At 49.4% G+C, this 25,473-nt stretch overlaps 13 protein-coding genes and 1 non-coding gene across 14 annotated transcripts, besides 2 other annotated features; 6 read left to right on the plus strand and 8 right to left on the minus strand.

Annotated features, from left to right (window-relative positions):
* Positions 1-1,178: 1,178 nt before the first annotated feature.
* ACLA_062150 (YjgH family protein) lies at positions 1,179-1,634 on the plus strand (the record flags this gene model as incomplete). Its single annotated transcript, XM_001273677.1, has 1 exon — positions 1,179-1,634. One exon carries the CDS (start codon positions 1,179-1,181, stop codon positions 1,632-1,634), a length of 456 nt encoding a protein of 151 aa, XP_001273678.1.
* A 148-nt stretch (positions 1,635-1,782) lies between these two features.
* Positions 1,783-2,109, minus strand: ACLA_062160 (uncharacterized protein; the record flags this gene model as incomplete). Its single annotated transcript, XM_001273678.1, has 1 exon — positions 1,783-2,109. The coding sequence occupies one exon, from the start codon at positions 2,107-2,109 to the stop codon at positions 1,783-1,785; it is 327 nt and encodes a 108-aa protein (XP_001273679.1).
* Positions 2,110-2,517: 408 nt separating this feature from the next.
* Positions 2,518-4,161, minus strand: ACLA_062170 (putative aromatic-L-amino-acid decarboxylase; the record flags this gene model as incomplete). Its single annotated transcript, XM_001273679.1, has 3 exons — positions 2,518-3,067; positions 3,122-4,052; positions 4,113-4,161. The coding sequence occupies 3 exons, from the start codon at positions 4,159-4,161 to the stop codon at positions 2,518-2,520; spliced, it is 1,530 nt and encodes a 509-aa protein (XP_001273680.1).
* An 863-nt stretch (positions 4,162-5,024) lies between these two features.
* Positions 5,025-6,242, plus strand: ACLA_062180 (uncharacterized protein; the record flags this gene model as incomplete). Its single annotated transcript, XM_001273680.1, has 2 exons — positions 5,025-5,586; positions 5,674-6,242. 2 exons carry the CDS (start codon positions 5,025-5,027, stop codon positions 6,240-6,242), a joined length of 1,131 nt encoding a protein of 376 aa, XP_001273681.1.
* Positions 6,243-7,050: 808 nt separating this feature from the next.
* On the minus strand, positions 7,051-8,525 carry ACLA_062190 (putative protein kinase; the record flags this gene model as incomplete). Its single annotated transcript, XM_001273681.1, has 5 exons — positions 7,051-7,226; positions 7,284-7,524; positions 7,576-7,895; positions 7,954-8,291; positions 8,341-8,525. 5 exons carry the CDS (start codon positions 8,523-8,525, stop codon positions 7,051-7,053), a joined length of 1,260 nt encoding a protein of 419 aa, XP_001273682.1.
* A 214-nt stretch (positions 8,526-8,739) lies between these two features.
* Positions 8,740-8,830: a microsatellite.
* Positions 8,831-8,890: 60 nt separating this feature from the next.
* Positions 8,891-8,912: a microsatellite.
* A 472-nt stretch (positions 8,913-9,384) lies between these two features.
* Positions 9,385-9,874, plus strand: ACLA_062200 (DUF427 domain-containing protein; the record flags this gene model as incomplete). The annotated part of the gene is made up of 4 exons (XM_001273682.1): positions 9,385-9,465; positions 9,551-9,656; positions 9,709-9,789; positions 9,843-9,874. 4 exons carry the CDS (start codon positions 9,385-9,387, stop codon positions 9,872-9,874), a joined length of 300 nt encoding a protein of 99 aa, XP_001273683.1.
* A 103-nt stretch (positions 9,875-9,977) lies between these two features.
* Positions 9,978-10,571, minus strand: ACLA_062210 (cupin domain-containing protein; the record flags this gene model as incomplete). Its single annotated transcript, XM_001273683.1, has 1 exon — positions 9,978-10,571. The coding sequence occupies one exon, from the start codon at positions 10,569-10,571 to the stop codon at positions 9,978-9,980; it is 594 nt and encodes a 197-aa protein (XP_001273684.1).
* Positions 10,572-10,785: 214 nt separating this feature from the next.
* Positions 10,786-12,326, minus strand: ACLA_062220 (fungal specific transcription factor domain-containing protein; the record flags this gene model as incomplete). Its single annotated transcript, XM_001273684.1, has 2 exons — positions 10,786-11,860; positions 11,914-12,326. 2 exons carry the CDS (start codon positions 12,324-12,326, stop codon positions 10,786-10,788), a joined length of 1,488 nt encoding a protein of 495 aa, XP_001273685.1.
* Positions 12,327-13,547: 1,221 nt separating this feature from the next.
* ACLA_062230 (putative MFS monocarboxylate transporter) lies at positions 13,548-15,092 on the plus strand (the record flags this gene model as incomplete). Its single annotated transcript, XM_001273685.1, has 4 exons — positions 13,548-13,892; positions 13,952-14,722; positions 14,774-14,871; positions 14,939-15,092. The coding sequence occupies 4 exons, from the start codon at positions 13,548-13,550 to the stop codon at positions 15,090-15,092; spliced, it is 1,368 nt and encodes a 455-aa protein (XP_001273686.1).
* An 826-nt stretch (positions 15,093-15,918) lies between these two features.
* On the plus strand, positions 15,919-17,964 carry ACLA_062240 (flavin monoamine oxidase family protein; the record flags this gene model as incomplete). Its single annotated transcript, XM_001273686.1, has 1 exon — positions 15,919-17,964. One exon carries the CDS (start codon positions 15,919-15,921, stop codon positions 17,962-17,964), a length of 2,046 nt encoding a protein of 681 aa, XP_001273687.1.
* Positions 17,965-18,286: 322 nt separating this feature from the next.
* ACLA_062250 lies at positions 18,287-18,358 on the minus strand. Its single transcript has one exon. It is a non-coding gene; the product is annotated as a tRNA-Ala (tRNA).
* A 177-nt stretch (positions 18,359-18,535) lies between these two features.
* ACLA_062260 (MscL family protein) lies at positions 18,536-19,296 on the minus strand (the record flags this gene model as incomplete). Its single annotated transcript, XM_001273687.1, has 4 exons — positions 18,536-18,634; positions 18,665-18,809; positions 18,898-19,098; positions 19,160-19,296. 4 exons carry the CDS (start codon positions 19,294-19,296, stop codon positions 18,536-18,538), a joined length of 582 nt encoding a protein of 193 aa, XP_001273688.1.
* A 1,732-nt stretch (positions 19,297-21,028) lies between these two features.
* ACLA_062270 (putative very-long-chain acyl-CoA synthetase) lies at positions 21,029-23,045 on the plus strand (the record flags this gene model as incomplete). Its single annotated transcript, XM_001273688.1, has 3 exons — positions 21,029-21,038; positions 21,106-22,239; positions 22,294-23,045. 3 exons carry the CDS (start codon positions 21,029-21,031, stop codon positions 23,043-23,045), a joined length of 1,896 nt encoding a protein of 631 aa, XP_001273689.1.
* A 456-nt stretch (positions 23,046-23,501) lies between these two features.
* On the minus strand, positions 23,502-25,379 carry ACLA_062280 (cytochrome P450; the record flags this gene model as incomplete). The annotated part of the gene is made up of 6 exons (XM_001273689.1): positions 23,502-24,157; positions 24,213-24,575; positions 24,646-24,924; positions 24,988-25,047; positions 25,114-25,264; positions 25,323-25,379. 6 exons carry the CDS (start codon positions 25,377-25,379, stop codon positions 23,502-23,504), a joined length of 1,566 nt encoding a protein of 521 aa, XP_001273690.1.
* Positions 25,380-25,473: the final 94 nt, after the last annotated feature.

The raw sequence follows: 25,473 nt of genomic DNA on the forward strand, positions 1-25,473 counted from the left end.
AGCTAGTCATGATCAGAAAATGGGGTTCTCAGAAGACAAAGCTGGTAGATGCGAAGCTGATTGTTGTTGTTGTTGCTGTTGCGGATGATGATTTTTTTTTTGTCTTCCGGCTGCGAGAAGCTGTCTGTACTTCAAACATTTGATATGCAATTGTACGATCCAGCTACTCTGTTCGGAGTCGCCGATGCGCAGACTCGCAAAGTGATCATGTTGCTCGTCAAGTTAGCCGTATAGACATATAGGGGCGTGCAATGGCTGCTGACGCCAGCACATTTAGATACGAAGCGTAGATGGTACAAGACGTAGAACATGCTTGGCTTGGTTGGGAGGATTGATGACTGCCTGGACTGAGCGCAGTACAATCCAATGATCAAAAGAACAGCATCAGGATCGCAGTCAGTGGCTCTCGTGTTCCCCTCCTGGCATGTACTCCAGCTGAGGACCGAGGCTCTAGGGCTGAAACTTCGAAAGTACAATCCTGGATGTGAAGTAGGGCTGCAGGAGGAGCCACTCAGACTTTAAGATCGTGTTTACCTGGTATCTTCGACCCTGCGAGAGTCGGTATGTCCCATTTCGTCCTCGGTCTCCGAGGGTAAGTCTCTATACCCGTGTATCTCGAAAGTCGCTGGATCTGGAAGATCAGCTGCACGGTCATTGTCACTCACATGCCTTTAGAGATTAATCTGGCTAGCGCTGTAAAAGTAATAAACTATAAGAGATTAAGTGTAAATAAGAGATCGAAATTCTCGAAAAGGGACTTTTTCCCATAAGCAACTCATATACCATCATCATCTTCTGCCTGGTATTCGACAAGCTACAGAAATTCGTTCCATTCCTGGACAGACGACTACATACGGAGGGTAAAATTTGGATACCGACTTCTCGCATCCCTGGTGGGGTGGTTGTTAAGAAGGACAAGAACCATTGAATAACTTCAATTGGTAATAATAGAATCTATTCCTGAAAAGCTCAAGAACCATCTTCTTATCAAACCGAGGCAACTAGTACGATCTCGAACTGTGATACGAGCTTCAAGACCGATGTGACTCACATCCACCGCTCGAAACCCTAACTCGGCTACATAAATTCGTAACGACCACCTTCACTTCGAGAATCTCATTCATCATCCACAAACAAAGTGAATTGAGCCTCTTACTCTCTGTCTCATCCTCATCAAAATGTCCACCACTGTGACCACCTCTCCCAATGGCAAAAAGCAACTCTACGCCACCTCCTCCCCCTACGAAGACATAATCGGCTACTACCGCGCCGTCCGCCATGGCGCCCACATCTTCGTCGCCGGAACCACAGCCGTTGACCCAACATCTCCAGCCTCGGCCCCCCAGCTCCTCTATCCAGGCGACGCGAAGAACCAGACAATTGTCGCGCTGCGGGAGAGCGTGAAAGCAGTTGAGGCATTGGGTGGTACAGGCGCTGCTAGCGTTGTACGAGTGAAGATGTTTGTTGCGCGCTCGGAGGACTGTATGGCTGTTGGAGAGGGGTTCAGGGAGGTACTGGGGAAGCAGCAGGGGGGTGGGATGGGGGCCGCGGCGACGATGATTGTGGTGCAGAATGGGTTTGTGAATCCGGAGATGTTGGTGGAGGTGGAGGTTGATGCCATTGCAGATGAGTGATGGATTTATGGCTTGTGGAATAGACTAGGATTTTGATATGCAAAAATTAGACTGCGATGGTCTCTTTGACCTGCTTAACGGGCTCGGGTACTGTTTCCTCGAAGGCTGCGATATTTCACCCCGAGTTCCCGGGTCACTGCTTCTCCGTCTAGTTTGTACGTCGGTCCTGGTCTCTTGCCAGCCTCATAGTTTGGAGTGACTGTGTCCTGCGCCCAGTCGACTTCGTCTTGATGATATCGGCCGCCCATTCGTAGCAAAACGGCTCCCCAGATGCAGGGACGTGTCGCTTCCCACCAGCCTCCGGTGTCAATAGCGCCTGCACATGCGCTTCTGCGAGACCTCTCACGTTGATCCAGGCAGATACTCTTGCCACAGGGAGGGGATTTGCACCAGCTGCAATGCTCCACAAAACAGCGTTGGACTCATTCAGCTGCGCAACGCTGGCGACCGGGTGAACGATCGGCCCGAATGTCATCGGAGGACAAAGTGTGACGAGATCGAATGCTTGCCTTCCTTTCTCGAGAAAGTTCCAGGTTCCGAGATATGTAGCACTGAGAAAGAAGCATGAAACTATCCCAATTCCCAACACACCCACCCTCCCGGTGGTCAATGTGGGGGAATTTGGTGGGGGTTGACCCGCGATCGGAAGAGTTCCCGACCGGAGCTGTTCCGAGGTTCCGGAGACAAAGATAAGGGAGAAGCAAAAAGAACAAAATTGAAATGGGTATGATAAAGTGGGATTGGTTCTATCGCGCTATCAAAAATATCCCTGAGTGTCAGAATGTCTTTCTGGCGCATATATAACAATAAATGCTCTAGGTGTTCGTAAAGATATACATCTCGAAAATGGCGTTATGTCGTTTCCACTCTAAGTAATGAGTGGTCATTGCTGTCGTTGGAGGACCTCATCTGTCGTCTGGACCAGGATTTCAAAGGCACGGCGAAGGTACTTCTCTTCAGCTGCTGGGTTGGCACTGACTACTCTGATCGCATACACTCCGGCCACAACAGAAGAGGTGATGAAGATTTCGCCTCTGGAGTTGATGAGCTCGTACACTTCCTTTGTCAGCGAGTTAGATTCCTCGTCAACCTGAGGAACCGACGACCCAACGAGTTTCGGGCCCTTGATCCGGAAAACTGTCAAACAGAACGCGGGTCTGGTGATGATCTCGAACAAATCCGGCCGGCTGCGGATAAGGTCGGCAAAGATGTCGCCAAGTGCAATGGTCTTGCGGATAAACGACTTCATGCCGTTCAGACCGTAGCTGCGCATCACGAACCAGATCTTCAATGCCCGGAATCGCCGGCCAAGAGAGATAGACCAGTTGCGGTAGTCGATAACCTTGCCAGTCTCGGAGTAAGGGTTTCGCAGATAGGCGGGGGTAATATCAAGAGCATCGGTGAGGTCGAACCGATTGCGAATATACAGACAGCTGTAATGCATTAGCGAGTGCCTTTTATTCCCATCAAACGACATGATTTAATACCTTGCATCGAAGTTCACCAGCAACCACTTGTGCATGTTCACGTTGAAACTGTCGACGCCCTCGGCGAAATCCTTCGCGATATACTGCCACTCATCCGCAACGAGCGCGGCACCGGCATAGGCCGCATCAATATGCACCCAGATCCTCTGCCAGTGAGGTTTCTCCTTCAGCACCGCCTTGATCTCCGCGAAGCGATCGAGAGCGCAAGTATTGGTGGTACCCATGCCAAGGGTGATATAGTAAGGAGTTAATCCATCCTTATCGCACTGCTCAAGGACCTCCCGCAGGCGCGGTCCGGTCATCTCCATATTATCCTCCAGACGTGCAGTAACACTGCGATACCGCGTTCCAGCAAGCAGGGCTCCCTTGGCCGTGCTGCTGTGCGCCTGGTTGCTACCTAGCGCCACCAGTCTTGGTCTCAGTTCCATCACACGGTCCTCATATTCCGCACTCCCGTCCGTCAGGCCTTCGGCAAGAACCTGTTCACGTACTCGCCGCTCACGAGCCGCAATCATCACCGTCGCGACCGCATCACTAGCACTGACCTGGATGACACCACCGCCCTTGTTCTCGGAATTGCTGTAGAAGCATTGCGGGAGACCTAAAGCTTGCGCCATCCAGTCCATCACGATTGTCTCCAATTCGGTACAGGCAGGGGAACATAGCCAGTTGAAAGCCGGGGCAGTAAATGCAGCCGAGTACATTTCGCCAAGGATGCTAGGATACGTCACACCGGCGGGGAAAAAGGCCATGAAGTTCGGTGATTGCCAGTGAGTTAGTCCCGGCTTGATTTTTGTTTCGATATCGGCCTGGATCTGAGACCATTGCTCCGGTTCGTCTGGAGGACTCTCGGGGATCAAGGGACGGAGGTAACCGGGTTCAATGGTCGGCAGGACTCGTTGCGAAGGGAGACCGTCAAAGTAGTCGACGACTGTCGGAGGATGTCTGTCAGTGAAATTGCATTGCAGTAGAATCAAGATCTAAAGCGTACTCTCATCAATGGCCGCATGCGCAGCGGCCCTGAACTGTTCGCGATCCATCTTCGTTTCTTGAAGCTGGGGTCGACGTGGAGAGATTCCGAGGATTCCGAATGGTGGACGACTGTCGGGGGAGGTCCAGGGTTCGGTGACAGCGCACTGATCAATGGGTCGAGTGACAAGGGGGGTGGACTATGCTCCCTACTGGATTCTTTGACACCTCAAGTAAGCCTATCTGGGAGCAATGGGGATTTAAAGGAAAGAGGGAAGAGAGCGAAGGCATCCTGCACGTGCCAAGACTCAGAGTGCGGCGGAACTTCCGCGGTGGATACTAGGTACCTAGAGTTGCAGTACCGTATGGCTTTGTAATAGATTACACCGAGGCAGGAATGAGGCATTGAGGCATCGAGGCAGCGCCAACAATAGACAGTAGATGATGAACAAGCACGGAGGCCCTGATCGAGAGTCTCGGATTTGGAACTGTCTTTCACCCTGGGCTACATAAGTTCTCAACCTTCACTGAGATTTCTGTCTCTTGCTATGTTCGAGACATACCAACAATTGCTTGACAAAGACTCCAAATGGGATGATGCATGACAAAGACAATCATAGAATAACTATGTGTTTAGACATCGAGACAAGGCCGTGTTAAACGGCGTATCTACATTATTATCTGTCAAATGCCTCGATTGGCCTGTCAGTGCAGCAATGATTCATCTTCCATTCATCTGTAGAGGATATCCGACTGAAACAGCTGACAGTGAATAAGAGACATTGTGGAATGAGTGCAAGTCTTCACACTCAGACTGGGAATATAAGAAGCCTGTACTCTTCAGCTCATCAATCACTTCTCCCCAACCAACCTCCTTCTTCTCCTCAGCTTTCAACGGAAAACGACCCTTCAACAAGCAACTACTAAGAACACAATGGCAACCATCCAGGAAGTATCGAATGACTCGCCTCAATGCCACAACATCGCTCCTGAGGGTGATCTTCTACTCATCTTCAAATATCATACTCCCCCGGTGCAGATGCGAGTCTCCCAAGAAGTGGTTACTCGCGCGTCCCGATACTTCTGGGAGGGGTTAGCCCAGCCGACGTTGGATAAGTCTTCAGACACCGGAGTACGCGAGGTCATTGCGAATGCGTTTGACCCGGAGGCGATGCTGATTCTCATGAATCTTGCCCATGGAAGAGCCAAGAATTGTCCCAGACGGATGAACATTGAGCTTCTCCATAAGGTGGCTATGCAAGCATGGATATTTGGCATGTTGCCCATTCTGAGGGACCCCTGTCGTCTGTGGGTTAACAATGTCATGATGCTACCTGGCCAGTTCAACTCTATGCAGGTTGCTGTGTGGATGCTGAACATCATGCTGATTCTTAACTTGAAGGTACAGTTCAAGTCTCTTACTCGGCTTCTTGTCACTAACTGTTCCACAAAAAGATTTGTGGTGCCAGGGACGCTTTTGGCTCCGAGAATGTTCGGTAAGGGACCCCATCTTCTTTTCCCCTTCGTTAATATCGCTGAGATTTACCTATCGTGCTCTGAGCATTTCACTAACCATATGACAGATGAGATCCGTGCCAAAAAGGTCGAATTGTGTGAAGTCATGGGAGATGTGATCTTCTATACAATTGCAGGCTTTCTTAAAAAGGAGCACACCATGTGCTCCAAAGAATGTGATGTTCAACTGCTCTATGATCTACAGGGAGTATTGCAGGAAGCTCAGACTGCGGCGACGAAACCATCGAGACTTCCGCCATTGCTGGAGCGGGTCCGTGAGAACAGGATCCTCTGGCATATCGTGAATCCGGTGCCTGGCCGTGACCATGGCATGACTTGGTGCGTTCTCACATTGGAAGAGAGCATCATTGCCATACAGGAGAAGCTCGCTGCGGCAACCGGGTTTGAACTTGCTGACTGGAGACCCGAACCGATTCACCACGACATAAACTGGTCGTCTGAGCAGCCAGAGGAGCCGTATTTGGGCTTGCCTTGGCCTTACACCGGGAAATTTGATCTGGACTGGGACGGACCGGAAGGACCGGAAGGACCCAATGAGTCCGACGAATCCTTCAGTGCCGATGCAGCTCAAGCATTGGCGGCCATGAGCTTGAGCGATCATCTCATGGAATGGTGAAATAAATGTTCTTGGGCATATCGATGCTAGCATGGTGCTGGCAATGCATTTCTGCAGATTTCCATCGCTTTATTCGGCAAATAATCATCCGAATGGGTCATCTGAGACGCCCTTGAGCCAAAAGAAGTCAATCGCTGGTTATAAGAAGTTTAGGGCTTACAGACTGCTATTCGTAGATGTAGTCCTAAGATTTGCAGAAGTTGTTCTTCCATCTTAAAACTCTGCTTCATATCTTAAATGAACTACTTTACTTATCTAATGCTGCCTTCAAATGCCACTAAGAGTACTATAGATATTTAATGATGCCTAGCACCACATATGTAATATAAGAAGTTAAGCCTTTATCTAAGATTTTGCTAAGAAGAGGCTCATATAGGACCAGGTCCTCTTTTTTAATAATTTATGGCACCCAGGAATTCTGTGATTAATATTATATATATATTATCTGCTATATCTAAAGGTTATTTCTAATCAATAAGGCATTCATAGCACTTAATATTATCTAGCTTTCTATAATTTAAGAGATAAACTTTAGAGAGTAAAGGTACTGTAAAGAGAATAAGAATATATAGATAATGACATAGAATTAAGAAAAAGGTAAAACTGTGATTCCTAATACTTATTAATATTTTAAAGATGTACTTAGAGGGAGTCTCATAATATGGAACTAAAGCTTCTATGAGATGTCATTCAAAAAGACAACTACCTTAACGCTTCAATAGGTAATCTGATGGCATCACTAAACTAGGACCAAGCACAAAGTCGATTCATTCTGCTAGCAAACACTTGCAGAAATCAGGCGCTTGTTTTATGGTTGAAGAAAAGGGTGCCCAGCCAGTTCGCCTGCCGTTTTTCTCGTATCTGGGTGCCAGACAAGCATTGCCTTGGTGAGGTTCAAAAACGCGTCCTTCTCCTCTCCCTCAAGGAATGAAGCTGTGTCGCCTAGTTTGCGGTTGGGAATCAGGTCTTCATAGAGGAAGCGACCTAAGATATTTCGTGAGTTTGAGAATGATTCGATCGAGATAGGAAGCCCAGTAATACCTTTTTCGTCAAAGAATGGCCCACAGAAGTACTCCTCTGCGGTCTCGCATACTCTGCCGTCTTCTCGTCTGACAGGTTTCGGCCACGAGTACTCTCGCATATATTGATACCTTTGTATGACCTCTGGAGGAGGTGGACCGAGTAAGGCTATCATTTCGGCGATGTGTAGTTTAGCATCGTAGCGACCTTCTTGATCATGAATATGCCGAAATAGCTCTTTGCCTTCGATCATATCCCACAACTGGTCTGGCATTAGTGGATTCAACAACTCTGGAGAACAACGAAAACGCGCCAGAACACCAAGATTCCAAATATCTGCAGGCATTTGCCATCCATTACCCAGTATCACCTCTGGTGCCCGATAGTGGTCTGGCTGAATAGGCCAAACGCCCCAGTCGTCGTCTTCCTCGAGTCTGGTTGCTAAGCCAAAGTCGACAAGCTGTGGTATACTTCTCAGGCTTTTGAGTGGGCCAAAGTCATTATGGGATTGATACACTGGTCGCCCCACTGAATCAATCTTGAAAGCCATCGGTTTTGCAAGCTGAGAATCCATGAAATCAGCAAGCACGGTTGGATCCTCGAATGAGACCATGATGTTCTCAAGCTTTATATCTAGGCAGCCACTTGGCTCAGTATCACTGACGAGAATAAAAGCCGAAGGTGAGCCTACCTGTATGAACAGTCCTGCACACTTTATGCAGATAATCAAGCCCTGTAAGAAGAGCACGAATGTATGTTTTGATGAGGGGCAGTGGCATCTTTCTGTCGTCAAAGCGCTGCTGATACATCGACAACGGCTCCCTCATAGGCGGATACACAAGACATGGATACGAACCTTCTGGACCTTTAACTTCAAAAGAGTCTAGTGATGTTCGGATAAGTGACCGACCCCGATGTGATGGGTCTGCCGTGGAAATATGCTCTTCAACTTCGCGCTCATGACCAGCGGAGCTCGCATTATTATTAACGATTTTCAGTGCCACGACACTCTCTGGCTCTTTGACATGCCTGTATATTTGTTAGAGCCTCGAAATGGACAGAAATTACTGAAGGCTACCCTTGCAGATCACGCGCGAGCCACACTGTTGAAGACACGCCCCAGCCAACCTTGACCAAGGTTTTGTAACGATCGGCGAGTACCTCTCCAGGCTTCGCAGGGTAGAAGTACCTGGAATCGTATACTGGCGAGATCTCTTCATCCACGAGTATGCCGGGTGGTAAAGGTGGCCCGGGAGAAGGCATGGGAAACGGTTTCTTGCGAAGTAAGGCGGAAAAATGAGGAATGAATGGTTTTATAGTGTTCATTACAGAGTTACTTCCTGTAAGCTGATGGGAGAATGTGATGTGAGTGGATATTAAAGAAGAAGATTAAGAAGAGACACCCAGGCAGTAGATGGACACTAAGAGATTAATGGCTATAAGGGGTTAGTAATAAGGGAACAACAGTACTAAGGGGGTAATAGCATCAAGCTGTGGCAGCAGCAGCAGCATAAGAGGGAATAATAGTAATGATAGTACTAAGCTACCGCAGTAGTAGCAGCAGCAGCGTGGTTAAGGGATATATACTAGTCTATATACCAGTCTAGGCGCCCTGTCCTCCCATGTAAATATATATATATATATATATATCTTTATGGTGGTATAGTCTGAATTGGATGGCCGCCAGCGACATGTAATTACCACTCACTAGGAGCCTCTGGCATGGCCTAGCTTAGTGCTGCATTAGAGTAAGGAACTAATCAATCAACTAATCATAATAGTTAGTTAATAGGAGCTTAATAATTTTTTAATACCGAAATAGATTTTTTATTTTAAGGATATTCTAACTATAGTTTAACTTCATAATATATTAATAATATTTACTCTGTGGAGATAGTGGCAGTAGGTAAATACCAGTAGCCTAGTAGGTGATAGTAAACAATCTGGCATGGCAGCTTTGTAACCATAGTCCGCTGTAGTCAGCTTCCTCAGGTCCCCCCGCACTTGCTTTCTGAAATGTTTCCTTTTTAAAAGGAAGAGAGGTCCATCTTGACATTTACCATCTCCTTCTCATCATTACTTACTCCGAAATATCAAAGGCAGTATCTTGAATATCTCCAGGATGCCCCGAGCCATAGCTTCCGTCGATGGAACTGTCCTCGCCGAGACTGACACCTGGGAAACCGTCGAAGGAAATGTATACGTAGGTCACCCTGTCGACTGATCTTAGCCATCATTCGCAACATGATGACATTGAGATAAATGTACTCCTTTCTAACAGCTTGTAGTTCCCTCCATCAGCCATCAAGAATAAATCTCTCTTCACTTCCACGGACTTGTCCACGCATTGCCCCTGGAAGGGAGATGCTTCGTACTACACAGTGACCATCGGAGGTATTCGGTCTTGCATCGTGTTTTCCGGCATTTGCTGATATGGTTCATGCAGACAAAACTCTCCCAAATGTGGCGTGGTACTATCCCCAGCCGTTTGACGCAGCAAAGAATATCAAGGACTACGTGGCTTTCTGTAAACGCCCCTCCTATGATACCTACTGAGTGATACTAATGAGACGATGACAGACAAGAACAAGGTCAACATCGACGTGGAATAGGGCCATCTGTAATCTGCAAGGGAGCCGTAATATATGCAACTTGCTTGACAGCTGAGATCCACGTTTATTATATACTATGAGCAAACCAAGAGCCACGGCTCTCTTAATTCTCCGGCTTGCCTCCCATCGGCTTTTCACCCCCGGGACTGTCCTCGTCATACTGCTCATCATACACCTCCTCACTCATATCATGCCCCTTGATCGTGATCTTTAGCATCGGTAAGAAAACAAACATCATCCGACACCACTCCGTAGTACTCCGATTCTTGCACGAGTGCGCCGTCCCGCGCTGCACACACACATCGCCCCGCCTCATGCTCCGGCTCTCGCCCGAGTCGAGGATAATCTCCACCTCGCCCTCCACGACAATCGCGTAGTCCACACTCACGGTCCGATGCATCGGGGTCATTTCCCCCGGTCGTAGATCGATTGTGCGCAGCACCGTGCCCAGCGAGGTTGTCAGACCCGGAGAGGTGTGCAGAAACTCATCGTAGATAGCGATGTCGTTTTCGTCGTCGATGGAGACTGGGTTCGTGACGGTTGTGTAGAGGAGGGCGATGTCGCCGTCGTCGCTGATTGGTTTCGAGGGGATGTAGTCGGGGATCTGCGCGTGGGAGAGGAATATGGATTCACCGTCACTACTGTGGGTTGTGATAAAGCGTTTGATGCTGGGGAGGTTGTTTGGCTTCTGGGACATCCTTATCGCTGTATTTTTACTGTATGGGGAAGGGGAAACGATCGTGAATGTGGCTTGAGATGCGTCAAAGGATTCATGATCGGAATGGGTTGGGCCATGGCCGATCACATCATGCATGCATCAACTGCCAGAAAAAAATACCAGGCACCGGAACTCAATTGCGAGTACAGATTCCCATCCGTTATCAGCACTTCTACCACATAACAGAAGCATGTCAAGTGTATGGTAGTGTGGCATTTGTCAACTCGGCCAATAACCCCGTCCAGTCTGGAGTGTGAAAGGACAGGTCGCCGCCGCTGTCGAGCATCTCCGTCCATACATCCTCGAGGTGTCTTTCCGGACGAGCATCATCTCCAAAATCAAATGGCGAGTTTTCAAGGTGATTTTTCAATCCATTTGACTCTGTTGATTCTTCAGGGCGTTCCGGAGGGGCTGGATTGGCACTAGTCATATCTTCCAGACCAGGGGGTGAAGACAAGCCTATCGACTGCTCATCAGAAGACAATTGCTTCCCGGTCTTCCAATGCTTCTGCAATATATCCATCATGGCTTTGATTGCTTGCGTGACCATCGATGATGATTGCTGCGCCTTGCTCAACATGCGGCACGCATCTAGAACCTCTTGCTTTCGCTTATCGGCCAGGAGATCATCCCAGTTGAAGCAAACGTCCATCAAGAGAATGACTGCGGCCATAAAAACATGATGCATCACGGACCAGACAACTGAAGTTGGAGGCATGAACTTCGGGTCATCCTCGTCCATGATTCTTTTGGTCTCTATGACTTTGCGCGCAGACTGGAGGCAGATCACATGTGAGTACGAATATGCTGGGTCTCGAGCCCCGCGAATGAAGTACAGACGGTGCAGGCGACAGAAGCGCGAATGGTAGGCCTGGTGCAGAAGACACCTCTGCCATGCGATCGTCGGTCGGCTCTGATACAGAGATGCAAAGCGCCGTCTGGAAACAGAGTCGAGCCGGAAGAAGTCAGTAAGTTCGTTATATGCTTGGTGGAGTTTGCGATCCAAGTCGAGAATCTTATGGTAGCTAACGTCGACGCTGTGCATGTGTTCATAAGTCGTTGCATCTGTGATCTCGCGGCACACAACTGCGAGTTTCAGGCGTTGAAGAGTATATGACATCTCAGTTGGTGTAGACATAGCAGGTGATGACATACCGGCCGCTTCCTGGAGATTTATATCGTCTATATTGAGTGGTTCTTGGACATTCATCATCTCCGGGTTGACCAGATAGGTCCATTCCTGGGGTCCGCTCAAGAAACCCAACAGCCTGTAAAACGATGATCAGCATGTCATCCTTGACTACTTTATGCTAAAACTTACCAGTCGAGAGATGCAACATCCCACCAAAGTCGCCTTTTCAGTTCAACTTCCACCGCGTCGAATCCATTCACCTCTCGTTCCTCTCGGCAGCGAGGCGAGTCAATACAGTGAAGCATGAGACTCCTTGCCTGACCGACAATGGCCCCGTGCATGAAAAGCGCGTTCGTCGATGGATGGGCATTCGAGTTAGGCAGATTATGGATTATAATGATCGTTGCTTGGAGTCCCTCAAGTGTGGGACATGCGGTGTAGTTGCTCTGAATAAGAGCCGCGCCCGCCAAATAGCCAAATTCATGGCTGCATCTCTCTGCATATGCAGAGCAATGAGGAGAGAATTTGAAATAAACTGAGCTTGCCACAATACTGAACAGGAGGGCTAAGTGACCCAAGTCCGCCGGTAGGCCCCTATCCATGCAGTGGTAAATAGCGTTCATCTGAAGCTCCGCACGCGACGGGATGATAACATGATATAGATAATCAACATAGTCACAATAGTATCGAAAAAGCGATTGTGTTTCCAATTTTGTTGGGAGAAAAGAACAAAGATCAATTGTCTTCGGATTTTCGCTCGAAGGGGTACGATTCAAAAAGAATCGTGGCACATCGCGATGACCCGTGGTACCATCAGTGCTTCTAAGCCCAAAAACAGCCTCACAGTCGATGGAATCCCGCAGACTCCTGGCAAAGGCAGTAGGAACTCGATCAGCCATAACAATCTTCTCCAGCCAGTCCGCTGTCATGACCGAGTCTTTGATGGTCCGAGATGATCGGGAAGCCGCTGTCGGCTGAACCGTCGCGGCCTCAGCTCTTTCTGGATGAAGGCCTGGTTTGTGAATCAATAATGGGCTGTCAACTTTGGTTATGGCTTCAGGAGTTGCTGCGATCTCCTGCGTTCCATCTGACCCTGACGCATAAGTGCATGTCAACTTGCGGGTGACGCAGCTGCCGCAGGGCTTTTGACGGTTGCATTTTAGCTTCCTGCGCCTACACGACTCACAAGACACTGGATCCTGTCTCGCAGGCTTTTTGAGGCTTTCATTTAGCGATCTCGAAGCTGCTTTACGCTTCATATGTGGATTCTGTTCACTGTGGTGCGTTTGTTTGTCTTGGGAGAAATCCAGTGTCGGGCAGGGATGGGGATCTCTCCAGAGGTCACGTGTACAGCTCCCTGACAAAGCTGAAGTGAAACTCGTTCAACAACACGAGGTGGAATTTGTTAAAGATATGAAGACCGTGTGAGTCTAAAACTGCGGACTCTCAAGCTTGTACATAAGGGTGAGGAAATGGTCCAAAAAGGAGTTGTGTGTGTGTCTAAGACGAAAATTCCTCACCGAATCCTTGTCGGAGCTTCCACGGACTCTCCGTGGCATGAATCAAACACCCAACAGTTCTTCCCATTACCTCAATATACAGCACAAAGGAAGCAGAACAATGCGCGGACTCTCCGACTGTAATTATAGTTATGGTTGTTATTCGGAAGCTTTGCTTATTTCCGAAGTGTATAAGACATGATCGTGCCCCTTCATTTCGTTGTTGACATTTCATCACACCGAAAACCAGCGGCATAAACAAGTTGACTATAAGATCGGACACGATTGTTTGCACGCCATTCATCGTGCTCTATCCAGCTTAATATGGAAGCCGAACAGTCCGAGGCCATGACCGACTCAAAGCCCCCGAGCGAGTATACGTTCGTGCTCCTGGAACCCTCGCATAGGAGCATTATCTTGGCCTTCAAGCTAACCCATGTCGCTTCTTCCAGGCCACGAGCGAACCTGACAATTTTAGGGTCATTCATGGGTGCGTTCTGCACCGTCGGTTTTTTGAATTCTTTTGGTGTCTTCCAAGAGTACTACGCGAGAAATCAACTGGCGGACAAGTCGGAGTCGACGATTGCATGGCTGGGAGCACTTAGTATCTTCTTCGTCTTCTCTGTGTCGATGATATCTGGCCAGTTGCTGGATATGCTTGGACCGAAAGTAAGTTTTGCGATGTTACCCTCAATCCCAATGTGTGTATATAGCTGATTTTAGGCCAGCTTCTGTTGTACATGGGCTCTCTCGGGACTGTGTTCTCGCTTATGATGACTTCGCTCTGCAAAGAGTTCTATCAGTTTATTCTGGCTCAGGGTATCCTGCTCGGGATATCACTTGCATTGTTGGTCTGTCCAATGCTTGCACTGGTTGGCCAGTACATCAAGGTCAAACGCGGTGCTGCCATGGGAATAGTAATTGCAGGTTCTTCTCTAGGAGGTGTTGTGTGGCCGATAATCATCAACGAGCTTTTGAAGAAGCCCAACATTCGTTTCGAGTGGACAATGCGCATCGTTGGATTTATAATGATGCCCCTTCTTACCATCTCGTGTGTCTGTTGCCGGCCGCCCAAGTCACAGCAACATCTCATACAGCCGCCATCTAGCCTACAGGACAATGAGAGCGCCGTTCCGCAGCATGAATCGAAGGACACCCCCAAAGCGGATTTTTCTATCTTGAGAGAGCCAGTCATGCAAGTGTCGTGCCTCGCATTCTTCATCATATATTTCGGAATGTTCTCTCCGTTTTTCTTCACCACGTCCTACGCAGTATCGCAGGGCTTCTCCACTGACCTAGCATTCTACACAATCTCAATCATCAACGGAGCATCTTTCTTCGGACGCATCATACCAGGCATCCTTGCGGACCGCTATGGCCGGTTCAACTGCTGCGTTCTTGCAACACTCGTTTCCGGTATCATTGCTCTGTGCTGGACATCAGCAACATCCGTGGCGGGCTTGGTCATCTGGTCTGCGGCGTATGGATTTACCTCAGGAGTACGTTTGCGGAACTATCTTGATCACGAAAGAGTGCTAACATGCAACCAGGCAATTCTCGCCCTTCAACAGGCGTGCGCAGCTCAGATCGCTACCCCGAAGACCTTGGGTCTGGCAATTGGCGCCGTCATGGCATCTACATCTCTGTCGTATGTTCCCTCTTTTTTCTTCTTCTTCTTCATCATCATCATCATCTTGGCTGACTTGCTGCTATAGAGCAATGGCGGGTGTGCCTATCAGTGGTGAGCTAGCGAGCAAGTACGGGTACCTTTCGCTTTCGATCTACTCGGGAGTGAGTCTCTTAGTGGGCGGCTTACTGCTTGCGGTAGCACGTTTCATGCAGAACAGCAGCCTCCGGGCCTCAGTCTGAGGCTGCAGAGCTAGTGCTGCCCGTGTGCCATAGCCCTCGCTCTCCCGGTCCCGCAGTCAGCAAGGGTCCGAGGAATGATGAATTGTATTTTTACGGAGGATTGACTAGATTTAGAAGGTAATCTTGCATTGAAAAGCCCGGGCTTCCAAATCAACGTGGATTCTCGAGTGACATCTGTCGTCTTCTTCCCGTCTTTCATACCCCAGCGTAATCAAACCTGACTCAGTCTCTAATCTATCACGGTATCACCTTCCTCCCCCGCCAGTCGCCAAGAAGCCAAGATGGCCGGTACGCCCTTTGAGAACAAGCAATCCGAACGGTTCCACAGATAAGAAAGAGAGGAGCGAATCCAAGCACTGATCAATAGATCTCCATATTATTTCCTAAACGAGTAGGGTCAAGCGTATATCTGGAGGCTGGAGCCGTCGCGCGTGCCGTTCACTGGTTCCCCGGATATATGAATAGATAAACCGCTTCGAGAAAATGAGAATCCCGGACATTTGATTGATTGATTAGTATGATAAGAATGTCGGGTAGAAGATGTGAACACTATCTATATCCGATTGAATGGCAGAGATAACAGGCAGGATACCCTTGGGAGTGGAGGGTAGCTGCTGGATAGTCGTGAACAGAACTCGTTTGGACGGGATTGTCAATTTACGTAACTGTCTTCACTGTCGAAAGCTTCTTATCGTCCAGGATGGGCGAGATAGTAGAGTGACTAAGGATCTTGATAGAGATCTATCATCGAAGTCGAATCCGAAAATGGGAAGGATATAACGACGAGGATGCACATCGAAATGTAGACACAGACAATCATTCGACCATGATCGTTATGAAAGCCCATACCACCCGTCTACTCATAGCCCTATCCCTCTCCAGCATCGGCTGGGCCGGAGTCGCCAAAAGAGACCCCGAAGCGCTGCGATTGCGAGCTTCATCCACCGTCACCGCAGACTCACTACACAACATCCACGTAGAATTCCTCGACAGCGCCTTCGAGGGCGATATCCAGCTGGTATACGGCGACTGCAGCATAAGCGACGCCAGCCAGCGCCATCATGAGATCGGAACCGTGTTCGTCAAACGCGATGCGCAACCTGAGCGTTTCGTCTGGATCACCCCGTCGGATATCCCCCATCTGCAATGTCTGCACGTCTTCTCCGGCTCCTCGCTCGTCGGCCGGTCTTCACCCATCTCGGTAGCTGCACCAGTCGCCAAACGTGCGTCCATCGCCGACGTTGCTGATGCGATGGGCCCCTGGTTCGACGGCGTCGCGTACATGAAAGCCAAAGAGCCGAACAAGCATGTCGTGGCCAAGGCAAAGGACTCGTCTGTTGCGATTGTGGGCGGAGGCATGTCCGGTCTGATGACGAGTCTGCTGCTCGAGTCTGTCGGGATTCATAACTGGCACATCTACGAGTCGTCTGGAAGAGTCGGGGGACGCATTCGTACAAAGTATCTGAACAATACCCGGCCGGACGAGTATCAGTACCAGGAGATGGGTCCGATGCGGTTCCCTGTGAGCATCAAATACGCGGAGACGAACGAGACGCTCGACATCCAGGACCACAAGATGGTCTTTCAGCTGGCTGATCTGCTCAACGAGATGAATGCCAAAAAGCCGGACCTGCAAGTCAACTTCGTTCCATGGACTCAGCGCAGTCCCAACGTTCCAGCGTCGTCCGGAGGGAATCGTCTCGCCGATGGCCGTATCCCGACTGCTGCTCAGGTCGCAGCCAATTCGACCTTGGTCTACTCAGCCGCTTCATCCAAAGCTACCGCTGCCGAGCAGGCGGAAGAAGCATACTCGAACTGCACGCACATGGATATCAGCGCCATCAAGCAAATGGCGAGCAACATGTTCAAAGCGCACAAAGCCGCCGTGGAGGACGGCATGTTCCACTGGTCTGAAGCCGGGTACCTGCGGTACGCAATGGGCTACGATACCAACATCACCGACTACGTCGCCGGCAGCGACAACTCGCCCATCTGGGGCGAGATGTACGAGAACGTCTACTTCGCAGCCACGGAATGGCGAACAATCGACAAGGGTCTCGAGTCGCTCCCGCGCGCCATTTACCCACATGTCGCAGAGAAGACAACCCTCAACCGCAAAGTCTCCGGCCTATCCTGGAACGCGACATCGGGCAAGATCGCCGTCAACTGGCGCGAGGACCCCTTCCAGATGACCCCCGAGGGCAAAGAGTACGACTACGCTGTCGTCGCCGCCCCCTTCAGCAAGGTCCGCCTGTGGGAGCTGCCGCGCTACTCGTCCCTCCTGAGCCGCGCCATTGCCACGCTCAACTACGACCCCGCCTGCAAGATGGCCCTGCACTACAAGTCGCGGTTCTGGGAGCACCAGCCCAGTCCGATCTTCGGTGGCTGCGGCTCCGTCGACGTCCCCGGCGTCGGGTCCGTCTGCTACCCGTCGTACAACATCAACGGGACCGGCCCGGGTGTAGTACTCGCGTCGTATCTCAGCGGCACGGGCGCGCGGTCGACGGCGGCGCTGAGCGTGGAGGATCACGTTGCGCTTGTGCAGCGGACGATGGTGGAGATCCATGGACCCGTCGCGGAGGAGGAGTTCACGGGTGTCTACGACCGCCAGTGCTGGGAGTTTGACGAGCACCAGGCTGGTGCCTGGGCTGGTCCGCTGGTCGGCCAGCAGGAGCTCTACCTGCCTGCGTACTACCAGACGGAGTTCAAGACGATCTTTGTCGGGGAACACACCAGCTACACGCACGCATGGATCTTTTCGGCATTGGACTCGGCTGTTCGCGGTACGACGCAGTTGCTGCTTGATCTGGGGCTGGTGGATGAGGCGAAGAGTATTGTGAATGAGTGGATGGGTCGCTGGATCTCGGTATAATGGGACGCGGTCTTACTCTGTTTTTGTCAGTTGATTATGACCTGTGTATGGATAATTGCCATCGCACTGGTGCGGCGCAGGAACTTACGTCCCTAATGAAAATATATAATCAGGATATAGAGAATAAATCGTGGAATGTAAGTCATGACTTGAGTTCTCACCGTTGTCTCCTGATGAGGAACCGTAACTCCTCCGAACTTGCCCAGGGCAATTTAAAGCCGACCTTGATGACTGCAGTCCCTTGACTTCGCGAAGAAAAAAAGATACCCAGCTGATTTAAGATGAGCCCAGCGCCGAACATATAAAAAAAGGAGCAAAAAGATGGACTCGCGGGGAATCGAACCCCGGACCACTCCCATGCTAAGGGAGTATTATACCACTAAACCACAAGCCCACTTGTTGAAAGAGGATTGCCAAGTTTTGTATAAGGAAGAATACTGTTCTCATCGCGTCATCTGTCAAATGCCCAAGTCTCGTCTCACTCATTAGGAAACAAATTATCTCGTTCAATATGTATATCTTCTGTGGTATGTGTCGGGATAGATCCTTGCCAAGGCAACTAGCAGAGCAACTAACTGCTATGCGTTGTCTGAGTCTGCTCAGGCAGATCCTCCCGCCCATCCTGCCAGCTCGAACAATTCACACAACGCAGAGCCTTATACATTAGACTCTGTGTTCTTGAAGATGAAGAATAACTTACCTTCTGACTGATATACTTGCGACAGTATTTGCAGCGCACCGTCGGTTTGATGACCCGATCGTGCGAAATCCACATGTACAGATGCCCGACCGCGTACAGCGTCAGACTGACACCAAGAAAGCTGATCACCGTTTCAAGAAAGGCACTGCAATTGCATCAGCTGTGTGTTACCGAGCCAAAATTCGTTTCTGCTAGGATTTCAATTTGATATGTTGATTCTTGTCGTTACATACCCATATGCCAGGACCAAAGCGCCGTCATCTCTCGCCTGCTCGAGGGTATTATACCCCTTTTCCTTGATGTAATGCGGTCCTCGTCGAAGCACAGCGAACTTCTCGTCCAGGTTGCGATTCAAGAATGGCAGAAGCGATACAATAGGGAGGATGATGTCGGAGACGAATGAGGTGACCACTTTGGTGAATGCTTGAGCGATACTGTTCCCTCGCGAATCAGCAGATGGCTATGTTTTTATACATCAGTAGAAGCGAGCCCTACATCAAACCCAGTGCGACTTCAAGGACGTTGTCGCGCACGGCAAAATTCAGAAAACCATCCCACACGCGTTTGACGGAATTCTGGGCGGTTTGGCCGGCGCGCAGAAGAGCTTCGGTGCTATCGTCGAGGCGAGGCATGCTAAATGTGTTGATTGTTGGAAGGATCAAGTGAGGAGAAATGGCTTAGTGGGAGTCGATCAGTATTTATAGCCAGTATATCTACTCCGTGCTATTGGGTTTCATCATCGCCTGTTCATGCGCCTCTGATAGGACTTGGGAGTGCTCCTGCCTGGCCAATCATCATCCATCAATCAATTAAGGTTATCCGGGACCCGTATCCTCTCGTTGCACTTTTCTACCCTTCTTGATGAGATAGACTTGTCGTTGAGGTTTCCTAAAGAAACTGATCATAAGAGCAAGACTGTGTATGATATATCCACCCTTTGGCAAATTTCTTGGGTCTGTGTGATGTGAGTAAATATATGTTACGATTCTTGCTATAACATACCAGTGCTTCCATGAAGTGATACATCGTTTCAGCCTCTTCCTTAAACCATTTATTATGTTGCCTTGATGTAAGAGCCTTGTTAGGTCTGTTCGTTTCTCAACACCTTTGAGTTAAGGAGATCCCTTAGATGCGGTAGCTAGCTGCATGATTTCCTCCGCAATTACCGCATCGCGCTGGCATTTGTTGGCATGCGTTTCCCCATCTTGAAGTTCTCTAGGGCCCCTGAGCCCTGTTGGGTCTCTCTTCAGGTGCAAAGTACTCCCTGTTTCGATTTCCTCTCTTTAGCCGGCTTCCGGTTCTTGACTGCGTTCAGGGCTTTTGGAGCTTCTGGAATTCTTCTTCAAGCTAGTTGGTTCTCCTGAGATGCTGTTCATTCTTGATGGGGTGCGATTTTCTGATGTTCCTCGTCTGCGTAGAAGTGAGAACCATTATTAGCAACGACAATATATATCCTGGGCATGTGGTCAACTCCCAAGAGCATCTAGATATAACGAATATGACCAGTAGTAGTTTCAGAACTTGGCGCTGAGCTTGGGGTGAGGTCTGTCTGCGAAGTTGATGAGACTCCATTTCTTTCTGATTGGTGAGTATGGACGGTACGTGGCAGCAGATAAGCTGGAGTGGGAGTCAGGGCACCAGTGTCATGCCTGTTGTTGTCAGGTTACGATATATGAAGTAGAGCATTATATCTACACTTTGTGACGATGCAAGAAAATACGAAGATACCGCAAAGATTGGTTGGCGTCGCACAAATCGCACAAATCAGCTGGTATTGAAGGCTGTACGCATTCTACGAGAGTTCTGGATTCTATACACGACATACTGCCGTCTCTATCAGGGCTACATTGCCAGTGTTTAGTATATCATCCGTCCTTCACCAAGAAAAAGGCCAGAAACATCAAGTAATTGGTTTTATTGACCCTGAAACGTGTTGGATACAGTAGTGAACTCGAGATTGCCCAAGGTATACCCTGTAGTATCGTATCAGGTAAAACCGTAAAACTACATGACGGTTTTCACCAGGCATGCGATGTTGGTACTTTTGCTGTAGCAACTAAGTAATTAATCTGTAGTTACCTACCTTACCTAGATTAATGGTCGAACGTTGGACTGATAAGAGCGTACCTCATCTTACATTACTAGAGCACGTACAAGTATAGTACGGATATTGAAAATTACGTACGTGTCTGTCCGAGTGTGTACAATAGCTAGAGCAATGCGAGGTAGGTATATCCTTGTTTATCTTTATATAACGAACTCACAATCGAGGGACCACCCAAGGAAATCAGTAGTTTTTTTGTCACTCTCAATTGCTTTACACAAAGACGAGAACTACGGATACGTGGCAAATTGATGGTCAATATGGACTTGGGTAAGTGAAAATGGGTCCATGACTGCATTGTCATCTAATTGCTAAAAGAACATCAAACACTGGACAGCAACAGTAGCCACGACTGTAGCTGGCACAGCAGTGGTAGCCGCCTATTTGGACGCCAAATGGCACATCACCAAAGATGTGCAATATATGTGGAGAGTGAAAGCAGCTGAAAAGGCAGCAGCGCAAGAAGGTCAGTGCCTTCTAGGTTCCAAGTGTGTGAAGCCGAATCTCACATCTATCATAGAGCGAAATGGGCAAATCTGTCCCTTCTATGAGTTCGAGAAGAACGTACAAAAATACCCAGATCATCTCGCGATCTGGTCCCAGACAGGGCAGTATACGTTTAAAGAGCTCTATGAGCACGTCTGCCAATATGCGAACTATTTTCACCAGTTAGGTGTGCAGCGTGGGCAGCTGGTCGCTTTCTACCTGACGAATAGTCCCGAATTCATCATGGCATGGTTCGCGCTTTTGAGCATCGGTAGCGCACCGGCGGCCATTAACTACAATCTCACTGGCGATGCACTCATTCATTGTTTGAAGGTCTGCGGTGTTAATGTCCTCTTGGCGGATGAAGACGTGGAATGCCGGGGCCGAATTGACGCGAGTCGCTCAGCTATCGAAGGCAAGCTGGGGATGAAGATCCTCTCCCTCGATGAGAGTTTAAAATCTCACATTGCGACCTTCCCTAGATCTACACCGCCTGAAGACCTGCGACGAAATCTACCGGGAGATGCACCGTTTGTTCTCCTATTTACATCGGGTACAACGGGAATGCCCAAGGCGTATCCCTTCTCCCAGCGACGATTCCACCCAGACATTAGGATACACCGGTTTCTCAACATCGAGTCCCAGCCGGGGCCAGAGGGAGACTGCTGGTACAACTGCATGCCTCTCTATCATGGGACTGGAGGCTTCATGACAATGGTAGCGCTGTGCAGCGGCACGTCCGTCGCGATCGCAAAGCGGTTTAGCGCGACCAGCTTCTGGAAAGATATCCATGAATCCAAAGCCACCTGGTTTGTTTACGTCGGTGAGGTGGTGCGATATTTGCTCAATCAACCCGCATCCCCTTACGATCGTGACCACAGGCTGCGAGGCATGTACGGTAATGGCCTCCGGCTGGATGTATGGGAGAAATTCCGAGAACGGTTCAATGTCCCAGACATCGTCGAGTTCTTCGGAAGTTCAGAAGGTATGTTTTATAGAGCGAACATGAATCGGGGCCCATATACCAGAGGAGCGGTAGGGCTCGATGGTCTTATCACACGCCGCCGGCTGAATCGCACTTTGGTCCCTATTGTCGTCGACCATGATTCAGGCAGCATCGTTCGCGACCCGAAGACCGGACTGGCTAGGACAGCATCATACGAGGAGGGTGGAGAGATAGTTGTCGGGGTCCCTAGTACGACAGCATGGAAGGGGTACTGGCAGAACGCCAGCGCAACAGATAAGAAGTTCGCTCGCGATATCCTGAAAATAGGCGATGTGTTCTATCGCACAGGCGACGCGTTGCGCCGAACCCCAGATGGCCGGTGGTACTTCATGGACCGACTCGGGGATACGTTTCGGTGGAAGAGCGAGAATGTGTCCACCACTGAAGTGGCGGAAGCGCTCAGTCAGTTCCCAGGAGTGATGGAGGCGAATGTTTATGGGGTGCTGGTTCCCCACCATGAAGGTCGTGCTGGCTGTGCAGCTCTCCAGATGTCAGAGGGGATCGATGTCGACCTGATGGAACTGGCTCGTTTCGCTCGGTCTAAGCTTCCTCGCTATGCTGTGCCTGCTTTCATACGGTTGGTTAGGACTTCCAGCCATATCCATAACTATAAGCAGAACAAGGTTCCGTTGCGCGAGGAAGGAGTCGATCCGCGTAAAAAGGGATCTCTGGTAGAGGATGGTGTACATGATACGCTTTTCTACCTGTCACCAGGCGCCGAGGCATATGTTGAATTTGGCCAGCGGGAATGGGATGATCTGGTGGCCGAGCGAGTGAAATTGTGAGAAGCCTTTGGTCCATGTAAATCCGAAGTCTATATCGACTTCCAATCATGGATTCATGGATTCATGCGTTCAATTGCATTAACCTTCTACGCCAGTTATGCTAGTCTTTAGACGCGCCAGGTTCAACAATATACATAGAATTTACGATAGCCACATCAGTGTCATGTACATGAACATCCAGGAATATCCCTTCTATTATACCAGGACTAGTAGTACGTAGGATGTTATTTAAGGAAGCCAGACGCTTTCGAAAGGTCGGGAATAAATGAACAAAGATAAGCAAGGTTCACCTTCATATATTGTGATTCAGAACGGCTCTCTCATTTCTCCAAGACTTACACACCCTTTCCCTGCCCGTCTTCGCTTCACCTATCAACACCCTTTGCAATCGCTGTGACAATTCCACGACAAAATATATACCGCACCGAAGAGCTACCACCCTATTTACTAAGCCACCTACCGTCTCTTAAATTCCAACATGGGGCCATGCACGATACTGGAGAAAGTGCCCTTAGACTGAAGTTCACTGGTAAGGTTCCGAGGGAACGGCAGACCGGGTTTGCCCTCCCCCACACGGGCCAGCCGTTCATCTTTAGGCAGCTGCATCTCATATAGAAACAGGACCCTAGCTAAGCTGATGTGAAGAAGAGTCGTGGCCAGCGATTTCCCCACACAACCACGAGGACCGATAGAGAACGGAGACCAGGCCTTTCTAGCAGCATCTACTGCAGCAGGGGTAACGCCCGTCTCAGGACTGGCAATCCACCGCTCAGGCCGGTAGGTGAAAGGGTCGGGATAGTAGTCCGCTTGGTGATGGATGCTGTAAATTGCCACACCGACATCTGCGCCGGCAGGAATGGAATGGCCATCGATGGTAGCACCTCCGGAAACGACTTCACGCCACAGTGCTCCACCGTTGACCGGATTCATGCGCAGCGCTTCATCAATGCAAGCGTGTAAGTAGTGGCAGCTGTTCAGCTTTGGTCCACCTACTATCTCTTCCACATCTGTGAACGTGGAGAGAACTTCGGCTACCACCTTGTCATATGCGGCTTTGTTTCGGGCCAGGTAGAAGAATGCGGCGGTCAGGGACGTTGAGGTAGCGTCGGGTCCTGTTAGCAAGGGTCAGTGGGGAGCAAGTACTGTAGTGTGGGTGGCTAGATATACCCGCTCCGAACAAGAGAAGAGCCTCAGAGGTTATCTCAGAGAGTGGGAATGATTCCCCAGTCTTTTCATCCGTGTATTCGCTATAGATACTAAAGATATCTCGCTTTTCCGTTTGCGAGTTGATGCGGTCTCTCATTAGGACTCTAAAGTCATCACGCAAGGCCTGCCGTGCACGCGCCAGTTGAGGAATTAGGTATCCATCAAGGCCGAGCTTTGAGATAGTTGGCGATTGAAAAATAATCCCAATCCATTCGTAGGACTTGTGGACTAGGTGAAGAACATGCCGGTTGGTTTGCTCTGTCAGGGTACGGAAGGAAGTCCCAAAGACAGCTTCACTCACAATGTCGGACATGAGATATAGAGCTGCAAGTATACAAGTGAGTCTATGCCATTTCCACCGATGATGAGTCCAGACTTCATGGAACGCACTTACCATAATCCGACATCTTCTTCGGGCTACTCCAGCCTTGCTTCTCGCTCAGACTGGGGGTAGAAGATGGCTGAATTAGTTCATTACACATGATTCGAATCTGCTGGAGCTGGGATGTTTCCCAGATTTTCAAGGCATTCTTGGAGAAGGCTTGGTTGACAAGCTTTCTCTTCCGACGATGCATCTCCTTGTCCACAGCATTATGGGTACTATAGGCAAACTTGGTCGGGAATTGGTGGTAAGCAGCTGCCTTTCGGATATTTTGTCCGAAGCCATATATGTCTGTTGCACGGTTCAGCATCTGGAATTATCTAATTGCCAACGTAAGTGGAAAAACTTCCTTACCCTTCAATGCAGTACTGGTCCGGAAGAGAAGTCTATTTGGTCCGAAGCGGACAACATCGCCTGTCAAGGAGAAAATAAATGGTGAGTGGTATGAACATTAGAAGCCCTAGTAGCAACTATACATACCATACTTCTCATGGGCCCGCCACATCTCCAGGTGAATTTCACCTGTATATGAGAGATATGCCGCGTACAAAGAAGTGACCTTCGCCAACCATGGTCCAGGATATCTGGCCAGAGGGTGAAAATAGAGACGATAGACCGAAACCACCACCAGCTTTTGATATGGGTTAGACGAAACATGTATCTAAGGAAACCCGAATTGGAATTCTCACATATACCACCCCGAAAAGTGCAGTTGCACCAGCAATAGCAGACGGTGAAAGCGCCATAATTGTTGCCTCGTCCTCTGCAAACTTGGGAGTTCACTGTGGAACAGACAAGCACCCAAGAAAGTTGAGAGTGCTGATATAGGCTAGTTGATCT

Source organism: Aspergillus clavatus, genomic scaffold, assembly GCF_000002715.2.
Source record: "Aspergillus clavatus NRRL 1 1099423829796 genomic scaffold, whole genome shotgun sequence".
Classification (NCBI taxonomy): Eukaryota; Fungi; Ascomycota; class Eurotiomycetes; order Eurotiales; family Aspergillaceae; genus Aspergillus; species Aspergillus clavatus.